The following is a 22,500-nucleotide window of genomic DNA, read 5'->3' on the forward strand; positions in this document are numbered from 1 at the left end:
AGACTATAACAGTTATTAATTCAGACCCATAACCATTCAGACCCATAACCATTCAGACCCATAACCATTCAGACCCATAACCATTCAGATGGTGGTAGACTATAACAGTTATTAATTCAGACCTATAACCATTCAGATGGTGGTAGACTATAACAGTTATTAATTCAGACCCATAACCATTCAGACCCATAACCATTCAGACCCATAACCATTCAGACCCATAACCATTCAGACCCATAACCATTCAGATGGTGGTAGACTATAACAGTTATTAATTCAGACCCATAACCATTCAGACCCATAACCATTCAGACCCATAACCATTCAGACCCATAACCATTCAGACCCATAACCATTCAGATGGTGGTAGAATATAGCAGTTATTAATTCAGACCCATAACCATTCAGATGGTGGTAGACTATAACAGTTATTAATTCAGACCCATAACCATTCAGACCCATAACCATTCAGACCCATAACCATTCAGACCCATAACCATTCAGACCCATAACCATTCAGATGGTGGTAGAATATAGCAGTTATTAATTCAGACCCATAACCATTCAGATGGTGGTAGACTATAACAGTTATTAATTCAGACCCATAACCATTCAGATGGTGGTAGACTATAACAGTTATTAATTCAGACCCATAACCATTCAGACCCATAACCATTCAGACCCATAACCATTCAGACCCATAACCATTCAGACCCATAACCATTCAGATGGTGGTAGACTATAACAGTTATTAATTCAGACCCATAACCATTCAGATGGTGGTAGACTATAACAGTTATTAATTCAGACCCATAACCATTCAGACCCATAACCATTCAGACCCATAACCATTCAGACCCATAACCATTCAGACCCATAACCATTCAGATGGTGGTAGACTATAACAGTTATTAATTCAGACCCATAACCATTCAGACCCATAACCATTCAGATGGTGGTAGACTATAACAGTTATTAATTCAGACCCATAACCATTCAGATGGTGGTAGACTATAACAGTTATTAATTCAGACCCATAACCATTCAGACCCATAACCATTCAGACCCATAACCATTCAGACCCATAACCATTCAGATGGTGGTAGAATATAGCAGTTATTAATTCAGACCCATAACCATTCAGATGGTGGTAGACTATAACAGTTATTAATTCAGACCCATAACCATTCAGACCCATAACCATTCAGACCCATAACCATTCAGATGGTGGTAGAATATAGCAGTTATTAATTCAGACCCATAACCATTCAGACCCATAACCATTCAGATGGTGGTAGAATATAGCAGTTATTAATTCAGACCCATAACCATTCAGATGGTGGTAGAATATAGCAGTTATTAATTCAGACCCATAACCATTCAGATGGTGGTAGAATATAGCAGTTATTAATTCAGACCCATAACCATTCAGATGGTGGTAGACTATAACAGTTATTAATTCAGACCCATAACCATTCAGATGGTGGTAGACTATAACAGTTATTAATTCAGACCCATAACCATTCAGATGGTGGTAGAATATAGCAGTTATTAATTCAGACCCATAACCATTCAGATGGTGGTAGACTATAACAGTTATTAATTCAGACCCATGACCATTCAGATGGTGGTAGACTATAACAGTTATTAATTCAGACCCATAACCATTCAGATGGTGGTAGAATATAGCAGTTATTAATTCAGACCCATAACCATTCAGATGGTGGTAGACTATAACAGTTATTAATTCAGACCCATGACCATTCAGATGGTGGTAGAATATAGCAGTTATTAATTCAGACCCATGACCATTCAGATGGTGGTAGACTATAACAGTTATTAATTCAGACCCATAACCATTCAGATGGTGGTAGAATATAGCAGTTATTAATTCAGACCCATAACCATTCAGATGGTGGTAGACTATAACAGTTATTAATTCAGACCCATAACCATTCAGATGGTGGTAGGACATATAGCAGTTATTAATTCAGACCCATGACCATTCAGATGGTGGTAGACTATAACAGTTATTAATTCAGACCCATAACCATTCAGATGGTGGTAGACTATAACAGTTATTAATTCAGACCCATAACCATTCAGATGGTGGTAGACTATAGCAGTTATTAATTCAGACCCATAACCATTCAGACCCATAACCATTCAGATGGTGGTAGACTATAACAGTTATTAATTCAGACCCATAACCATTCAGATGGTGGTAGACTATAACAGTTATTAATTCAGACCCATAACCATTCAGATGGTGGTAGACTATAACAGTTATTAATTCAGACCCATAACCATTCAGATGGTGGTGGACTATAACAGTTATTAATTCAGACCCATAACCATTCAGATGGTGGTAGACTATAACAGTTATTAATTCAGACCCATAACCATTCAGACCCATAACCATTCAGACCCATAACCATTCAGACCCATAACCATTCAGATGGTGGTAGACTATAACAGTTATTAATTCAGACCCATAACCATTCAGACCCATAACCATTCAGACCCATAACCATTCAGTCTTCGTGAAGAGAAGCGAAAGCCGTTTGCATGTAATTCTAGTCATATATTATTAAATTATATCATTAGAATGATGGAGATAAGGACAACAAAGTTATTTAATTTAACTGTTGAGAGCGAGGAAGGACTGAAGCAACACTAGAGAAAGAGGAGGTAATACACACGTCAGACAACATTAGGGGGAATATCATGAAAGGTATATGCGTCAGCCTACTAATTATACAAATAGGCCCTATTATATTTGAAAATTAAAATCTAATTAGCTAGCCTATAATTGTATTTTTTTGTAGGCCGCATGTGCTGCACCAGAATCACTTGTTCTCTTACGCTTTATCACTGTTTGAATGATGTGCGTAATTCCAGTCTATTAACTACAGTATAATACAGTACAGTAATACAGTTCACAGCTAGTTTCATTTCTTTATTTACCCAAGAGAGCATATAGCTATCTACATCTATGGGATTTCATGTGTTTCTGTCGTGCGTAATGTGCAGTAGCCTATATCGTATACATATTGGATAACAGCACAATCATTTGGCCTTTTTGGGACTTGGGCTCATTAAATGTTGTTAATGTAGGCGGCTTATAACGTTTTTAATATATGGCTCATCTGGCTCAGGTAGGATAAGATTTTAATTTTCATGCGGATCAAAGCTCTAATCAAATCTAGACATATTTATATGCTTTATAATGCTTTATAATGCTTTATAATGCTTTTGAATGCCACTTCCGGTTTTGGCGAGAAATACTGGGTTCCCCGGGAGAAAAGGGACTTATTCTCGGCATGGAACATTCCTAAAATACCGGGAAAATATTCAACCCTAGTTTCTATTCATTCAAACGTTTGTCCAACAACAAATACAGTAATATCAGCATTGAACAGTTAATAAAGTACTGTAATATCAGCATTGAACGGTTAATGAAGTACTGTAATATCAGCATTGAACGGTTAATAAAGTACTGTAATATCAGCATTGAACGGTTAATAAAGTACTGTAATATCAGCATTGAACGGTTAATAAAGTACTGTAATATCAGCATTGAACAGTTAATAAAGTACTGTAATATCAGCATTGAACGGTTAATAAAGTACTGTAATATCAGCATTGAACGGTTAATAAAGTACTGTAATATCAGCATTGAACGGTTAATAAAGTACTGTAATATCAGCATTGAACGGTTAATAAAGTACTGTAATATCAGCATTGAACAGTTAATAAAGTACTGTAATATCAGCATTGAACGGTTAATAAAGTACTGTAATATCAGCATTGAACGGTTAATAAAGTACTGTAATATCAGCATTGAACGGTTAATAAAGTACTGTAATATCAGCATTGAACGGTTAATAAAGTACTGTAATAACAGTCCAACTCCAGTCCTCCAGTACCCCCAAAAGCCCAACTCCAGTCCTCCAGTACCCCCAACAGCCCAACTCCAGTCCTCCAGTACCCCCAAAAGCCCAACTCCAGTCCTCCAGTACCCCCAACAGCCCACCTCCAGTCCTCCAGTACCCCCAACAGCCCACCTCCAGTCCTCCAGTATCCCCAACAGTCCACCTCCAGTCCTCCAGTACCCCCAACAGTCCAACCCCAGTCTTCCAGTATCCCCAACAGCCCACCTCCTGTCCTCCAGTATCCCCAACAGTCCACCTCCAGTCCTCCAGTACCCCCAACAGTCCAACCCCAGTCTTCCAGTATCCCCAACAGTCCACCTCCAGTCCTCCAGTACCCCCAACAGTACACTTTTTTATTGTAATCCTGGACAAGCACACCTGATTTAACTTGTCAAATAATCATCAAGACTTCAATAAGTTGAATCCGGTATGTTTGTCCAGGACTACAACGAAAATGTGTACTGTTGGAGGGTACTGGAGTTGGGCTGTTGGGGGTACTGGAGGACTGGAGTTGGGCTGTTGGGGGGTACTGGAGGACAGGAGTTGGGCTGTTGGGGGTACTGGAGGACTGGAGTTGGGCTGTTGGGGGGTACTGGAGGACAGGAGTTGGGCTGTTGGGGGTACTGGAGGACTGGAGTTGGGCTTTTGGGGGTACTGGAGGACTGGAGTTGGACTGTCACAACACAACTGATTGGCTCAAATGTATTAAAAAGGAAACACATTCCACAAATGAACTTTTAACAAGGTACACCTGTTAATTGAAATGCATTCCAGGTGACTACCTCATGACACTGGTTGATAGAATGCCAAGAGTGTGCAAAGCTGTCATCAAGGCAAAGGGCGGCTACTTTGAACATTTTTAAATATAAAATACATTTTGATTTGTTTAAAACTTTCTTGGCTACTACATGATTCCATATGTGTTATTTCATAGTTTTGATGTTTTATATTATTCTACAATGTAGAAAATAGTCAAAATAAAGAAAAACCCTTGAATGAGTAGGTGTGTCCAAACTTTTGACTGGTACTGTATATATAGTGTAACATTGGGATGCAAACTCAAAATGTAATACATTTTAACTCTATATCTGACATGGTACATGTGTCTTATTTTAAGCCCATAACCATGTGTGTGAGTTGTATACCTTTGTACAAAACGATAGTTTCATCAGCTGTGAGACATTGTGTTGTGACAAAACGGCACATTTTAGAGTAACCTTTTGTTTTCCCCAGCACAAGGTGCACCTGTGTAATGATCATGCTGTTTAATCAGCTTCTTGATATGCCACAATTATGATATTATGAAAAATATGAATAACATTCCACCCATGAGGCCTCTAGGTCATTCAACCACAGGAAAGGGCTACCCAATCCTGTGAACGGGTTAGGCAACTCCGGTGTCAATACTTCAACAGAAAAGTTAGATAAGAAGTGTTGCTTTGTAAATGTCATTCCTGTTCATCATGTTAAGTTTGTATACTATAAATAAAAATGTTCCTTGAATATTTTTGCACATGACATATTCTAATATAAATTTCAGAGCATTATTATTTACCTATCCCAACATTGGGATATGCATAGGCACTTTAGGAACTCATGCACTGGTGTAAGCCTCAATAAAGCTACAACACCGTCAATGTTCAACCATAACATGTGATGACAATACAACAGAACAGATTAACCTAAATTACATTTACTCTCACGGGTGACCAAAAATAACTATCTGAAAGCCACATCTCTAGTCTTTTGATCTGACCTGCTAACCCAGCATCAATAAACCAGCACCCAGCATCAATAAGCCAACAGTTTTTAAAGAAAAAAAAACAACTCTCCAAAAAATGTTGGGGTTGTTTGGATGACCCAACTGCTGAGTTACAGGCATTGGGTCACAGTGTATCTGTGACCCAATGCCTGTAAGGAGAGGAGAGATCAGTCCAATGATTCACATGATTCAAGTTGTATATTCATCATAAATTATGGAACGATTGATTAAATGATTGATTGATGGATATTGCGTATCTGAGATTGTCAATCTCTCACTCCCCCCCGACACCTCCCTCCCTCGTCTCTATAGCGATGAGTCGCAGCATCGTACGACAGAGTAAGTTCCGACACGTCTTTGGCCAGGCGGTGAAGACGGAGCAGGGCTACGATGACATACGCGTTTCCAAGGTGACGTGGGACAGCTCGTTCTGTGCCGTCAACCCAAAGTTCCTGGCCGTCATCGTGGAGTCCAGCGGGGGTGGAGCCTTCCTCGTCCTGCCCCTCTCTAAGGTCAGTCAGCCCTTTAAAGGAGCAATCCACAGTTGAAACTAATAGCAAAGCAGTAACCCTACCACTTCTTTTGGTTAACAGCTGACGGAGGGCTGGGGTCGGCTGGAGGTCAAGGGTATCTGTTTTTGACCTTTACCTGTATTTCTTAACTTATCCTGAAAGCAAGTCTATGGGCCGAAAGACAGTCATCCATGGTTCGGATTTGTTTCCAAAGCCAATACTAATACTATTTTAACGTTATAGCCACTGCTAACCAAAAATGGGAGTGATAGGGAAAACTCACAATATTCAAAAATGTGTGACCAATTGAAATCAACTCAATGACAGGGATCAGGATTCAACCAGAACACAATGTGCTAACGTCTCTACGCCAGTGTGTGTGTGTGTGTGTGTGTGTGTGTGTGTGTGTGTGTGTGTGTGTGTGTGTGTGTGTGTGTGTGTGTGTGTGTGTGTGTGTGTGTGTGTGTGTGTGTGTGTGTGTGTGTGTGTACATGTACAGTAATCTCTATGCCCCTGAGCCTCACCTTTCACCCCTATAGGGGTCTTCTCTCTTGGGCCAGATTATCCAAGTGTTTGCTTTGTGCACCAGAGCAAAGTTCTGCAACTGTTTCTTTCCACAGGGAATAACACTGAAACAATAGAACTAAAGGAAGACCAAATATGTTAACAGGAAATAAGTATAGCTTCATAAGTATAGCTACATAGGTATAGATTAATAAGTATAGCTACATAGGTATAGATAAATAAGTATAGCTTCATAAGTATAGCTACATAGGTATAGATAAATAAGTATAGCTTCATAAGTATAGCTACATAGGTATAGATTAATAAGTATAGCTACATAGGTATAGATTAATAAGTATAGCTACATAGGTATAGATTAATAAGTATAGCTACATAGGTATAGATTAATAAGTATAGCTACATAGGTATAGATTAATAAGTATAGCTACATAGGTATAGATTAATAAGTATAGCTACATAGGTATAGATTAATAAGTATAGCTACATAGGTATAGATTAATAAGTATAGCTACATAGGTATAGATAAATAAGTATAGCTTCATAAGTATAGCTACATAAGTATAGATAAATAAGTATAGCTTCATAAGTATAGCTACATAAGTATAGATAAATAAGTATAGATTCATAAGTATAGCTACATAGGTATAGATTAATAAGTATAGATACATAAGTATAGATAAATAAGTATAGCTTCATAAGTATAGCTACATAGGTATAGATAAATAAGTATAGCTTCATAAGTATAGCTACATAGGTATAGATTAATAAGTATAGCTACATAGGTATAGATTAATAAGTATAGCTACATAGGTATAGATTAATAAGTATAGCTACATAGGTATAGATTAATAAGTATAGCTACATAGGTATAGATTAATAAGTATAGCTACATAGGTATAGATTAATAAGTATAGCTACATAGGTATAGATTAATAAGTATAGCTACATAGGTATAGATTAATAAGTATAGCTACATAGGTATAGATAAATAAGTATAGCTTCATAAGTATAGCTACATAAGTATAGATAAATAAGTATAGCTTCATAAGTATAGCTACATAAGTATAGATAAATAAGTATAGATTCATAAGTATAGCTACATAGGTATAGATTAATAAGTATAGATACATAAGTATAGATAAATAAGTATAGCTACATAAGTATAGCTACATAAGTATAGCTTCATAAGTATAGCTACATAAGTATAGATAAATGAGTATAGCTTCATAAGTATAGCTACATAAGTATAGATAAATAAGTATAGCTACATAAGTATAGATACATAAGTATAGCTACATAAGTATAGATAAATGAGTATAGCTACATAAGTATAGATAAATAAGTATAGATACATAAGTATAGCTACATAAGTATAGCTACATAAGTATAGATAAATAAGTATAGCTACATAAGTATAGATACATAAGTATAGCTACATAAGTATAGATAAATGAGTATAGCTACATAAGTATAGATAAATAAGTATAGATACATAAGTATAGCTACATAAGTATAGCTACATAAGTATAGATAAATAAGTATAGCTTCATAAGTATAGATACATAAGTATAGCTACATAAGTATAGATAAATGAGTATAGCTTCATAAGTATAGCTACATAAGTATAGATGAATGAGTATAGCTTCATAAGTATAGCTACATAAGTATATATAAATAAGTATAGCTACATAAGTATAGATAAATAAGTATAGCTACATAAGTATAGATAAATAAGTATAGCTACATAAGTATAGCTACATAAGTATAGATAAATAAGTATAGCTTCATAAGTATAGATACATAAGTATAGCTACATAAGTATAGATAAATAAGTATAGCTTCATAAGTATAGCTACATAAGTATCGATAAATGAGTATAGCTTCATAAGTATAGCTACATAAGTATAGATAAATGAGTATAGCTTCATAAGTATAGCTACATAAGTATAGATAAATGAGTATAGCTTCATAAGTATAGCTACATAAGTATAGATAAATAAGTATAGCTACATAAGTATAGATACATAAGTATAGCTACATAAGTATAGATAAATGAGTATAGCTTCATAAGTATAGATAAATAAGTATAGCTACATAAGTATAGATACATAAGTATAGCTACATAAGTATAGATAAATAAGTATAGCTTCATAAGTATAGATACATAAGCATAGCTACATAAGTATAGATAAATAAGTATAGCTTCATAATTATAGCTACATAAGTATAGATAAATGAGTATAGCTTCATAAGTATAGCTACATAAGTATAGATAAATAAGTATAGCTTCATAAGTACAGCTACATAAGTATAGATAAATAAGTATAGCTTCAAAAGTATAGCTACATAAGTACAGATAAATGAGTGTAGCTTCATAAGTATAGCTACATACGTATAGATAAATTAGTATAGCTACATATGTATAGATAAATATAGCCAGCAGCATACCACCCTGCATCCCACTGCTGGCTTGCTTCTGAAGTTAAGCAGGGTTGGTCCTAGTCAGTTCCTGGATGGGAGACCAGATGCTGCTGGAAGTGGTGTTGGAGGGCCAGTAGGAGGCACTCTTTCCTCTAGTCTAAAAAAATATCCCAATTCCCCAGGGCAGTGATTGGGGACACTGCCCTGTGGAGGGTGTTGTCTTTTGGATTGGATGTTAAATGGGTGTCCTGACTCTCTGAGGTCATTAAAGATCCCATTACACTTATTGTAAGAGTAGGGCTGTTAACCCAGGTGTCCTGGCTAAATTCCCAATCTGGCCCTCATACCATCACGGCCACCTAATCATCCCCAGCTTACAATTAGCTCATTCATCCCCCTCCTCTCCCCTGAAACTATTCCCCAGGTTGTTGCTGTAAATGAGAATGTGTTCTCAGTCAACTTACCTGGTAAAAATAAGTATAGCTACCTAGGTATATATTACTAAGTATAGCTTCATAAGGATAGATAAGTATACTTGCATCTCAGTGCTAGAGGCGTCACTACAGACCCTGGTTTGATTCCAGGCTGTATCACAACCTGCGGTGATTGGGAGTCCCATAGGGTGGTGCACAATTGGCCCAGCATCGTCTGGGTTTGGCCAGGGTAGGCTGTCATTGTAAATAAAAATGTGTTCTTAACTGACTTTCCTAGTTAAATAAAAAAAGAAGTATAGCTAGATAAGTATAAATATAGCTAAATAAGTATAGATAGATAAACACAGTTTCATGTGTTTAGCTTATTTAACTTCCCTCTAAAAAAAATAATAACTTGAAACTTTGCACCTGGTGCGAACCCGAAAGCTTAGTCTGATCATACGCACACTGCTCTCTCTCTCCAGGATACACTAACTAACTGGAGAGGATTGTTCCTACGATCAACTCAAGGCTCAGACTAACTAAACACCTGTTTAGTAAAACCTGCCAAGACATTTACCAGAGAACCCGATTCTCTGAGGATTTACAGAGTTCTAGACTGGTGAGATAAGAGCTGCCATTCATTCAAGGTTTAATCAGCTGTTTTATTTTAGTGTTTGCTTTATCGCAAAACATTGATGACGGCATCTTGCTGTCAACACATTGATGAAGGCATCTTGCTGTCAACACATTGATGAAGGCATCTTGCTGTCAAAATATTTTTACATGAGATTTTAGTCAATTAGCAGACACTCTTATCCAGAGAGACTTACAGTTAGTGCATTCATCTCAAGATAGCTAGGTGAGACAACCACATCATTCATCTCAAGATAGCTAGGTGAGACAACCACATCATTCATCTCAAGGTAGCTAGGTGAGACAACCACATCGTTCATCTCAAGGTAGCTAGGTGAGACAATCACATCATTCATCTCAAGATAGCTAGGTGAGACAACCACATCGTTCATCTCAAGGTAGCTAGGTGAGACAACCACATATCACAGTCATAGTAAGTGAAATGTTCCTCAATAAAGCAGCTATGTATAAGCAGAAACGTTGGCTAATTAATAAATGTATTGCATCAAAGTAATAGAACACAATGCAACCTTCTTTTTATTTTTATGCGTGTGTTGGTAACAGGCTGTGTTCGTAACAGAGTGTTTGTAACAGAGTGTTTGTAACAGGCTGTGTTGGTAACAGGCTGTGTTGGTAACAGGCTGTGTTGGTAACAGAGTGTGTTTGTAACAGAGTGTGTTTGTAACAGAGTGTGTTTGTAACAGGGTGTGTTTGTAACAGGCTGTGTTTGTAACAGGCTGTGTTTGTAACAGAGTGTGTTTGTAACAGAGTGTGTTTGTAACAGAGTGTGTTTGTAACAGAGTGTGTTTGTAACAGAGTGTTTGTAACAGGCTGTGTTTGTAACAGAGTGTGTTTGTAACAGAGTGTGTTTGTAACAGAGTGTGTTTGTAACAGAGTGTGTTTGTAAGAGAGTGTTTGTAACAGAGTGTTTGTAACAGGCTGTGTTTGTAACAGGCTGTGTTTGTAACAGGCTGTGTTTGTAACAGAGTGTGTTTGTAACAGAGTGTTTGTAACAGGGTGTGTTTGTAACAGAGTGTGTTTGTAACAGGCTGTGTTTGTAACAGGCTGTGTTTGTAACAGAGTGTGTTTGTAACAGAGTGTTTGTAACAGGCTGTGTTTGTAACAGGCGGTGTTTGTAACAGAGTGTGTTTGTAACAGAGTGTTTGTAACAGAGTGTGTTTGTAACAGGCTGTGTTTGTAACAGAGTGTGTTTGTAACAGAGTGTGTTTGTAACAGAGTGTTGTGTTTGTAACAGAGTGTGTTTGTAACAGGGTGTGTTTGTAACAGGGTGTGTTGGTACAGGCTGTGTTTGTAACAGGCTGTGTTTGTAACAGAGTGTGTTTGTAACAGAGTGTTTGTAACAGGCTGTGTTTGTAACAGGCTGTGTTTGTAACAGGCTGTGTTGGTACAGGCTGTGTTGGTAACTTGCTGTGTTGGTAACTTGCTGTGTTGGTAACAGGGTGTGTTTGTAACAGGCTGTGTTTGTAACAGAGTGTGTTTGTTACAGGCTGTGTTTGTAACAGAGTGTGTTTGTTACAGGCTGTGTTTGTAACAGAGTGTGTTTGTAACAGAGTGTGTTTGTAACAGGCTGTGTTTGTAACAGGCTGTGTTGGTACAGGCTGTGTTGGTAACTTGCTGTGTTGGTAACTTGCTGTGTTGGTAACAGGGTGTGTTTGTAACAGGCTGTGTTTGTAACAGGCTGTGTTTGTAACAGGCTGTGTTTGTTACAGGCTGTGTTTGTAACAGAGTGTGTTTGTAACAGAGTGTGTTTGTAACAGAGTGTGTTTGTAACAGGCTGTGTTGGTACAGGCTGTGTTGGTACAGGCTGTGTTGATAACTTGCTGTGTTGGTAACGGTGTGTTTGTAACAGGGTGTGTTTGTAACAGGCTGTGTTTGTAACAGGCTGTGTTTGTTACAGGTTGTGTTTGTTACAAGCTGTGTTTGTAACAGGCTGTGTTTGTAACAGGCTGTGTTTGTAACAGGCTGTGTTTGTAACAGGCTGTGTGAGGTATGAATTGTTGGTGAATATCTAGTGAGGTATGAATTGTTGGTGTTATCTGTCTTCTCCTGTCTGTCTATGGAGGGCAAAGCTCCTGAGATGTACTGTTGATCTCCTCAGTCTATCCTCACACAGCAAGCTGTACTGTTGGTCTCCTCAGTCTATCCTCACACAGCAAGCTGTACTGTTGGTCTCCTCAGTCTATCCTCACACAGCAAGATGTACTGTTGATCTCCTTAGTCTATCCTCACACAGCAAGATGTACTGTTGATCTCCTCAGTCTATCCTCACACAGCAAGCTGTACTGTTGGTCTCCTCAGTCTATCCTCAAACAGCAAGATATACTGTTGATCTCCTCAGTCTATCCTCACACAGCAAGATGTACTGTTGGTCTCCTCAGTCTATCCTCACACAGCAAGATGTACTATTACTCTCAGTAATAGTTGAACAACTGTCAACTATTACTGACAGACAGACAGACAGACAGACAGACAGACAGACAGACAGACAGACAGACAGACAGACAGACAGACAGACAGACAGACAGACAGACAGACAGACAGACAGACAGACAGAGACTAGCAAACTGACGTGGCTGAAAAAATAAATAAAAATAATATATATATATATATATATATATATATATATATATATATATAAAGTTGAAGACGGAAGTTTACATACACTTAGGTTGGAGTCATTAAAACTTGTTTTTCAACCACTCCATAAATTTCATGTTAACAAACTATAGTTTTGGCAAGTGGGTTAGGACATCTACTTTGTGAATGACACAAGTCATTTTTCCAACAATTGTTTACAAACAGATTATTTCACTTATAATTCACTGTCTCACAATTCCTTTGGGTCAGAAGTTTACATACACTAAGTTGACTGTGCCTTTAAACAGCTTGGAAAATTCCAGAAAATGATGTCATGGCTTTAGAAGCTTCTGATAGGCTAATTGACATCATTTGAATCAATTGGAAGTGTACCTGTGGATGTATTTCAAGGCCTACCTTCAATCTCAGTGCCTCTTTGCTTGACATCATGGGAAAATCAAAAGAAATCAGCCAGGACCTCAGAAAATAAATTGTAGACCTCCACAATTCTGGTTCATCCTTGGGAGCAATTTCCAAACACCTGAAGGTACCACGTTCATCTGTACAAACAATAGTATGCAAGTATAAACACTATGGGACCATGCAGCCGTCATACCAATCAGGAAGGAGACGCGTTCTGTCTTCTAGAGATGAACGTACTTTGGTGTGAAAAGTGCAAATCAATCCCAGAACAACAGCAAAGGGCCTTGTGAAGATGCTGGAGGAAACGGGTACAAAAGTACCTATATCCACAGTAAAACGAGTCCTATATCGGCATAACCTGAAAGGCCGCTCAGCAAGGAAGAAGCCACTGCTCCAAAACCGCCATAAAAAAGCCAGACTACGGTTTGCAACTGCACATGGGGACAAAGATCGTACTTTTTGGAGAAATGTCCTCTGGTCTGATGAAACAAAAATAGAACTGTTTGGCCATAATGACCATCGTTATGTTTGGAGGAAAAAGGGGGAGTCTTGCAAGCCGAAGAACACCATCCCAACCGTGAAGTACGGGGGTGGCAGCATCATGTTGTGGGGGTGCTTTGCTGCAGGAGGGACTGCTGCACTTCACAAAATAGATGGCATCATGATGAAGGACAATGATGTGTATATTTTGAAGCAACATCTCAAGACATCAGTCAGGAAGTTAAAGCTTGGTCGCAAATGCGTCTTCCAAATGGACAATGACCCCAAGTATACTTCCAAAGTTGTGGCAAAATGGCTTAAGGACAACAAAGTCAAGGTATTGGAGTGGCCATCACAAAGCCCTGACCTCAATCCTATAGAAAATGTGTGGGCAGAACTGAAAAAGCGTGTGCGAGCAAGGAGCCCTACAAACCTGACTCAGTTCCACCAGCTCTGTCAGGAGGAATGGGCCAAAATTCACCCAACTTATTGTGGGAAACTTGTGGAAGGCTACCCCAAATGTTTGACCCACGTTTAAATTGTTTAAGGCAATGCTGCAAAATAATAATTGAGTGTATGTAAACTTCTAATCCACTGGGAATGTGATGAAAGAAATAAAAGCTGAAATAAATCATTCTCTCTTCTATTATTCTGACATTTCATATTCTTAAAATAAAGTGGTGATCCTAACTGACCTAAGACAGGGAATATTTAGTAGGATTAAATGTCTGGAATTGTGAAAAACGGAGTTTAAATGTATTTGGCTAAGGTGCATGTAAACTTCCGACTTCAACTGTATCTATACTGGCTCCCCTTCAACACCTCCTCACGCTGCTATAAATACACCTATAAATACACCTCTCATGGGTTGGTTGTCACAGTGCTAATTACTCCCGATCTTAACAGCAGTGTGTAATAATTTTAAGGTTAAAATGTGTGAATTCTTTAAAATAACTCATCCACCTGGTCAATTCATGTCAACATGACAAAGCATTGAGGTGAGGGGAATTTACATTCGCTAGTGAAGTCTACACACCCCGTGCACAGTCTTTACATTTTGCTACCTTAAACTAAAAGAACAATGATGCATTGATTGGGTATGTCTTCACACCCAAGTTAATACTTGGTGGAAGCTCCTTTGGCAGCCATTACAGCTGGGAATCATTGTGAATAAGATTCAACCAATTTTGCACAACTCTTAGGGCAACATTTTTCCAATGTTTTTGTCAAAATTGCTCAAGCTCAGTAAATTTGGATAGGAGTCATTGATGGACAGCAATATTCAAAACTTGTTTCTGGCTTTCAAGCAAATTTATGTCAGGACTGTGGCTGGACCGCTCAGGAAAAGCCATTCTCGTGTGTCTTGGCATTAAATATTTTGTCATTTTCCTGCTGAAAATACAACTATATCTCAAGGTTAGGTTTTCAGAAGACTGAGGCAGGGTTTTCACCATTTTTTTATATGGGCTTTGCGCCTTTCAAATTGATTTTTATCCTAACAAACGCCCTAGTCTCTGCCAGTGACAAGCATACCCATAACATGAGGCTGCCACCACAATACTTGACAATACATCTTCATTTTTAGATTTTTTATTCATTTGGAAAATGTTCTATAATTTTCTTTCACTTTGAAAATGTGGAATAGGTTGTGTAGATCTGTAGAAAAAATGTACTCCCTTTTTAGATTTAATTTTAAGGCAGCAAAAATGTGAAGACTGCAATGGGTGTGTAGAAAGTAAAGAAAAAAAATTATGTTGGTATTTTCTTTGTAAATGTTTGCATTTGGTTGTCACATGGAATGTAGTGTTTGGTTGTCACATGGAATGCAGGGTTTGGTTGTCACATGGAATGTAGGGTTTGGTTGTCACATGGAATGTAGGGTTTGGTTGTCACATGGAATGCAGGGTTTGGTTGTCACATGGAATGTAGGGTTTGGTTGTCACATGGAATGTAGGGTTTGGTTGTCACATGGAATGTAGGGTTTGGTTGTCACATGGAATGTAGGGTTTGGTTGTCACATGGAATGTAGGGTTAGGTTGTCACATGGAATGTAGGGTTTGGTTGTCACATGGAATGTAGGGTTTGGTTGTCACATGGAATGTAGGGTTTGGTTGTCACATGGAATGTAGGGTTTGGTTGTCACATGGAATGTAGGGTTTGGTTGTCACAATCAACTGCATTATAAAACATTTTGGGGACGGTTGTCGGAAATTCCACGGAATCAGAATGACATCATGGATTCCTGATCTGTACTATACAGAAATGCATAATGATGAATGTCATTCTCTTCACCGTGATAGGTACACAAGGGAGAACAATGTAGAATCCTCCTTTGCATGTTTTGGTATCATTCTACACATTGGCTATTATTTTAATGAGCTCCGCCTCCAAACAAGACCAAATTTGTTTGGTCCAGACCTGACCAAATCTGTACCAATCATAGACGTCTATGTTTCACAGGCTTGGACACCACAGTAGAGCACAGCAGTAGAGTTCAGTACAGTGCTGTCACGTCCTGACCATAGTAAGAGGTTATTTTCTATGGTAGAGTAGGTCAGGGCATGACAGGGGGTGTTTTGTGTTTTTCTATGTTTTGTATTTCTATATTTAAGTTCTAGTTTTTCTATTTCTATGTTGTTGTTTTTTGGGGTTGATCTCCAATTGGAGGCAGCTGGTCCTCGTTGTCTCTAATTGGAGATCATATTTAAGTAAGGGTTTTTCTTCCTGGGTTTTGTGGGTTATTATATTTTGAGTAGTGTTTGTTTCTCTCTGCGTCACGGTTTGTTGTTTTGTCATATTCAGTTATTTATGTTTTGCAAAGTTTCACGGATTAAATAAAATGTGGAACTACAACCACGCTGCACTTTGGTCTGCTCCTTTCGACAGCCGTGACAAGTGCATTACAGTACAACACAGTAGATTATACTGTACTCTGCTGTACTCTAATCTCCTCTCCTGAACTATACTCTATTGTTTTCTAACACACATTTTCCATCTGTTTGACCAGAAATAAAAGCCTTTGTTTATCCCTGATTTTTAGAATGGAAAATGTTAGTAAAATTTATATATGCTTTAATTTCAGAGAATTATAGCCTAGACTCGTAGCTTTCATTTGACACCACATGTACATTTTAGTGCCTTATGCATGGAAATGCCCTTGTTACAATCCAACCCAGTGTAACCATATTGTTAGGGGACACTGTCACTGCCACTATACAATAAATCCCAAGGTCCCTTCATTGCCTCCCTCTCACACACATATTTATTCTACATACACACACACATGCATGTGCAAACACACACACACACACACACACACACACACACACACACACACACACACACACACACACACACACACACACACACACACGTGCAAATACACACAGAAATGTACTCAAAATATAATATGTGGTTTTGTTAGGAACTAACTAGATGTATATTGCTGTTGCTAGGATGTAGAGTGAACTAACTAGATGTATATTGCTGTTGCTAGGATCTAGAGTGAACTAACTAGATGTCTGTTGCTAGGATCTAGAGTGAACTAACTAGATGTATATTGCTGTTGCTAGGATGTAGAGTGAACTAACTAGATGTCTATTGCTGTTGCTAGGATCTAGAGTGAACTAACAAGATGTCTATTGCTGTTGCTAGGATCTAGAGTGAACTAACTAGATGTATATTGCTGTTGCTAGGATGTAGAGTGAACTAACTAGATGTATATTGCTGTTGCTAGGATCTAGAGTGAACTAACTAGATGTCTGTTGCTAGGATCTAGAGTGAACTAACTAGATGTATATTGCTGTTGCTAGGATGTAGAGTGAACTAACTAGATGCCTATTGTTGTTGCTAGGATCTAGAGTGAACTAACTAGATGTATATTGCTGTTGCTAGGATCTAGAGTGAACTAACTAGATGTCTATTGGTGTTGCTAGGATGTACAGTGAACTAACTAGATGTATATTGCTGTTGCTAGGATCTAGAGTGAACTAACTAGATGTATATTGGTGTTGCTAGGATGTAGAGTGAACTAACTAGATGTATATTGGTGTTGCTAGGATGTAGAGTGAACTAACTAGATGTATATTGCTGTTGCTAGGATGTAGAGTGAACTAACTAGATGTCTATTACTGTTGCTAGGATCAAGAGTGAACTAACTAGATGTATATTGCTGTTGCTAGGATCTAGAGTGAATTAACTAGATGCATATTGCTGTTGCTAGGATGTAGAGTGAACTAACTAGATGTCTATTGCTGTTGCTAGGATGTAGAGTGAACTAACTAGATGTCTGTTGCTAGGATCTAGAGTGAACTAACTAGATGTCTATTGCTGTTGCTAGGATCTAGAGTGAACTAACTAGATGTCTATTGGTGTTGCTAGGATGTAGAGTGAACTAACTAGATGTCTGTTGCTAGGATGTAGAGTGAACTAACTAGATGCATATTGGTGTTGCTAGGATGTAGAGTGAACTAACTAGATGTAATTGCTGTTGCTAGGATGTACAGTGAACTAACTAGATGTATATTGCTGTTGCTAGGATCTAGAGTGAACTAACTAGATGTATATTGGTGTTGCTAGGATGTAGAGTGAACTAACTAGATGTATATTGCTGTTGCTAGGATCTAGAGTGAACTAACTAGATGTCTATTACTGTTGCTAGGATCTAGAGTGAACTAACTAGATGGATATTGCTGTTGCTAGGATGTAGAGTGAACTAACTAGATGCATATTGGTGTTGCTAGGATGTAGAGTGAACTAACTAGATGTATATTGCTGTTGCTAGGATGTAGAGTGAACTAACTAGATGTCTATTACTGTTGCTAGGATCTAGAGTGAACTAACTAGATGTATATTGCTGTTGCTAGGATGTAGAGTGAACTAACTAGATGTATATTGTTGTTGCTAGGATCTAGAGTGAACTAACTAGATGTCTATTGGTGTTGCTAGGCTGTAGAGTGAACTAACTAGATGCCTATTGCTGTTGCTAGGATGTAGAGTGAACTAACTAGATGTCTATTGGTGTTGCTAGGATGTAGAGTGAACTAACTAGATGTATATTGGTGTTGCTAGGAGGTAGAGTGAACTAACTACAGTAATTAGAGACTATGTACAGTGCCGTGACGTCATCCTCCTGTCTGTTCTGTGTGATGTAGACGGGTCGTCTGGATAAAAACCACCCGTTGGTGACTGGCCACGCTGGGCCCGTCCTGGACATCGACTGGTGCCCTCACAACGACAACATCCTGGCATCCTGCTCAGAGGACACCACCGCCATGGTAAGGCTGGCAGCCTGAGTGTGTGTGTGTGTGTGTGTGTGTGTGTGTGTGTGTGTGTGTGTGTGTGTGTGTGTGTGTGTGTGTGTGTGTGTGTGTGTGTCTGTGTGTGTGTGTGTGTGTGTGTCGGTCGGTCTGTTCATACTGTGGTGTAAATGAACGTCATGTATGAACTGCCAGTGTTTCCAACAAGCTGTTCTTCTACTGATCTGTCAAACCAAGGTCCTGACTCTCTGTGGTCACTAAAGATCCCATGGCTCTTGTCTCATGAGGAGTACTATAGTGCTGTGCACTCTTAGAAAAGGGGTGGGGGGGGGGGGTGGTTGTTGGGGTAACGGCTGGTTGGTATTTATAAACATGTGTTAACATGCCCCTGAGCCCCCCCAAACCCCCCTCCCTTATCAACCAATCAGATGACAGATATGAGCCTCTGAGGGTGAGCAGATGGAGAGGGATGAGATATCAAAGCTCTGTGTGTGTGTGTGTGTGTGTGTGTGTGTGTGTGTGTGTGTGTGTGTGTGTGTGTGTGTGTGTGTGTGTGTGTGTGTGTGTGTGTGTGTGTGTGTGTGTGTGTGTGTGTGTGTGTGTGTGTGTGTGTGTGTAAGGAATGTGGTTTATCAGACCTTCTAGTGCTACAGTCCGCCAAGGCCTTGCATTACAAGGCTAGCACAAAGACGTGTGTGTGTGTGTGTGTGTGTGTGTGTGTGTGTGTGTGTGTGTGTGTGTGTGTACTCGTGTTCTGGGTTTATCAAAGAGGGAACATTTTGATGCAAACAAGGGATTTTCTGACAATGAACATCTATTGAAAGCAAGGAGTAGCTATCATATGATGGTACTGCCAGTCTTCTAACAGCTGCTTGTGTGAATGAATGGTGTACAGTACAGGCTATGTTCATAAGACCATGTGTCAATACACTGATACCTTTGTTCTGGTAATGGGATAGAGCATGGCTATAGACAGACAGACAGACAGACAGACAGACAGACAGACAGACAGACAGACAGACAGACAGACAGACAGACAGACAGACAGACAGACAGACAGACAGACAGACAGACAGACAGACAGACAGGAGGTAACTGCCAAAATAATGGAAACCCTTAAGTAAATGAGGGTTCTGGTGGATCTGTTATGGTGTTGGAGTGCATTTTCCTGGCATGGATAAGATCCACTCAACTTCTTAGAGAGCAAGGTAAACACCAATAAATACACAGCCATTCTGGGTGATCACCTTCAACCTATGGTGAATCATTTCTATCCAGGATGACAACGCCCCCCCATCCACAGGGCACGAGTGGTCACTGATTGGTTTGATGAGCATGAAAACGTTTTCCATCACCATCAACAAAACACCAAATGTTGGAATTCTTTCCTGGAAGAATGGTGTCACATCCCTCCAATAGAGTTCCAGACACCTGCAGAATCTATGACAAGGTGCATTGAAGCTGATCTGACTAGTGTTGGACCAACGCCCTATTAAGACAATTTATGTTGGTGTTTCCTGTAGATAAATAGAGATAAATGGAGAGAGAGCGAGGGAGAGACCTACTCATACCAGGGTTTTTCTTTATTTGTACTATTTTATACATTGTAGAATAATAGTGAAGATATCAACACTTTGAAATAACACATATGGAATCATGTAGTAACCAAAAAAGTGTTCAACAAATCAAAATATATTTCATATATTAGATTCTTGAAAGTAGCCACCCTTTGCCTTGATGACAGCTTTGCACACTCTTGGCATTCTCTCAACCAGCTTGACCTGGATTGCTTTTCAAACAGTCTTGAAGGAGTTCTCACATATGCTTTTATAAATATTTTTTATTTAACCTTTATTTAACTAGGCAAATCAGTTAAGAACAAATTCTTATTTACACTGACGGCCTCCCCCAGCCAAATCGGGGTAGGACACCATTGTCCTTCCCTGTGGCTCAGTTGGTAGAGCATGGTGTTTGCAATGCTAGCATGGTGTGTGCAATGCCAGGGTTGTGGGTTCGATTCCCACGGAGTGCCATTACAAGAAAAAAAATACATGAAATGAAATGTATGCATTCACTACTGTAAGTCGCTCTGGATAAGAGCGTCTGCTAAATGACTGAAATGTAAAAATGTCCTGTTGAAAAACAAATGATAGTCCCACTAAGCGCAAACCAGATGCGATGGTGTATCGCTGTAGAATTCTTTGGTAGCCATGCTGGTTAAGTGTGCCTTGAATTATAAATAAATCACAGACAGTGTCACCAGCAAAGAACCCCCACACCATCACACCTCCTCCTCCATGCTTCACGGTGGGAACCACACATGCAGAGATCATCCGTTCACCCACTCTGTGTCTCACAAAGACATGGCGGTTGGAACCCAAAATCTCAATTTTGGACTCATCAGACCAAAGGACAGATTTCCACCGGTCTAATGTCCATTGGTTGTGTTTCTTGGTCCAAGCAAGTCTCTTCTTCTCATTGGTGTCCTTTAGTAGTGGTTTCTATACAGCAATTCGACCACGAAGGCCTGATTCACGCGGTCTCCTCTAAACAGTTGATGTTGAGGTGTGTCTGTTACTTGAACTCTGTGAAGCATTTATTTGGGCTGCAATTTCTGAGACTGGTATCTCTAATGAACTTATCCAATGCAGCAGAGGTAACTCTGGGTCTTCCTTTCCTGTGGCGGTCCTCATGAGAGCCAGTTTCATCATAGCGCTTCATGGTTTTTGCGACTGCACTTGAAGAAACATTCAAAGTTCTTGATATTGTCCGCATTAACTGACCTTCATGTCTTAAAGTAATGATGGACTGTTGTTGCTCTTTGCTTATTTGAGCTGTTCTTGCCATAATATGGACTTGATCTTTTACCAAATAGGGCTATCTTCTGTATACCACCCCTACCTTGTCACAACTGATTGGGTCAAACGCATTAAGAAGGAAACAAATTCCACAAATACATTTTTAACAAGGCACACCTGTTGATTGAAATGCATTCCAGGTGACTACCTCATACAGCTGGTTGAGAGAATGCCAAGAGTGTGCAAAGCTGTCAGCAAGGCAAAGGGTGACTACTTTGAAGAATCTCAAATATAAAATATATTTTGATTTGTTTAACACTTTTTTGGTTACTACATGATTCCATGTGGGTTATTTCATAGTTTTGATGTCTTCACTATTATTTTACAATGTAGAAAATAGTAAAAATAAAGAAAAACCATTGAATGAGTAGGTGTGTCCAAACGTTTGTGACTGCTACTTTTGTGTAACGTTGTATTGTGTCCCTCTATATGTGCAACGTTGTATTGTGTCCCTCCAAATGTGTAACGTTATATTGTGTTCCCCTATATGTGGTAACGTTGAATTGTGTCCCCCTGCAGGTGTGGCAGATTCCTGACCAGATGGGGACCCAGCCCATATCAGAGCCCATCGTGGTGCTGGAGGGGACACTCCGAAACGTGTCGGCATTGTCACCTGGCACCCCCACTGCACGCAACATACTACTCACTGCAGGTATACACACACACACACACACACACA

The 22,500-nt window shown here is 39.0% G+C and overlaps 1 protein-coding gene across 2 annotated transcripts in view; it reads left to right on the top strand.

The window, feature by feature from the left end:
- Positions 1–22,500, top strand: part of LOC106603980 (coronin-6) — a 48,807-nt gene that overhangs the window by 3,679 nt on the left and 22,628 nt on the right. The window contains exons 2-4 of one of the 2 annotated variants that reach the window (XM_014198296.3): positions 6,010–6,209; positions 18,859–18,981; positions 22,341–22,473. In XM_014198296.3, the coding sequence (XP_014053771.3) occupies positions 6,012–6,209; positions 18,859–18,981; positions 22,341–22,473 (454 nt within the window). In that variant the 5' untranslated portion in view covers positions 6,010–6,011. Of the gene's footprint in view, positions 1–6,009; positions 6,210–18,858; positions 18,982–22,340; positions 22,474–22,500 lie in introns of those variants that run through there. The other variant, XM_082974812.1, reaches the window with a different exon arrangement.

Source organism: Salmo salar, chromosome 04 (genome assembly GCF_965601325.2).
Source record: "Salmo salar chromosome 04, fSalSal1, whole genome shotgun sequence".
In the NCBI taxonomy this organism is placed as follows: domain Eukaryota; kingdom Metazoa; phylum Chordata; class Actinopteri; order Salmoniformes; family Salmonidae; genus Salmo; species Salmo salar.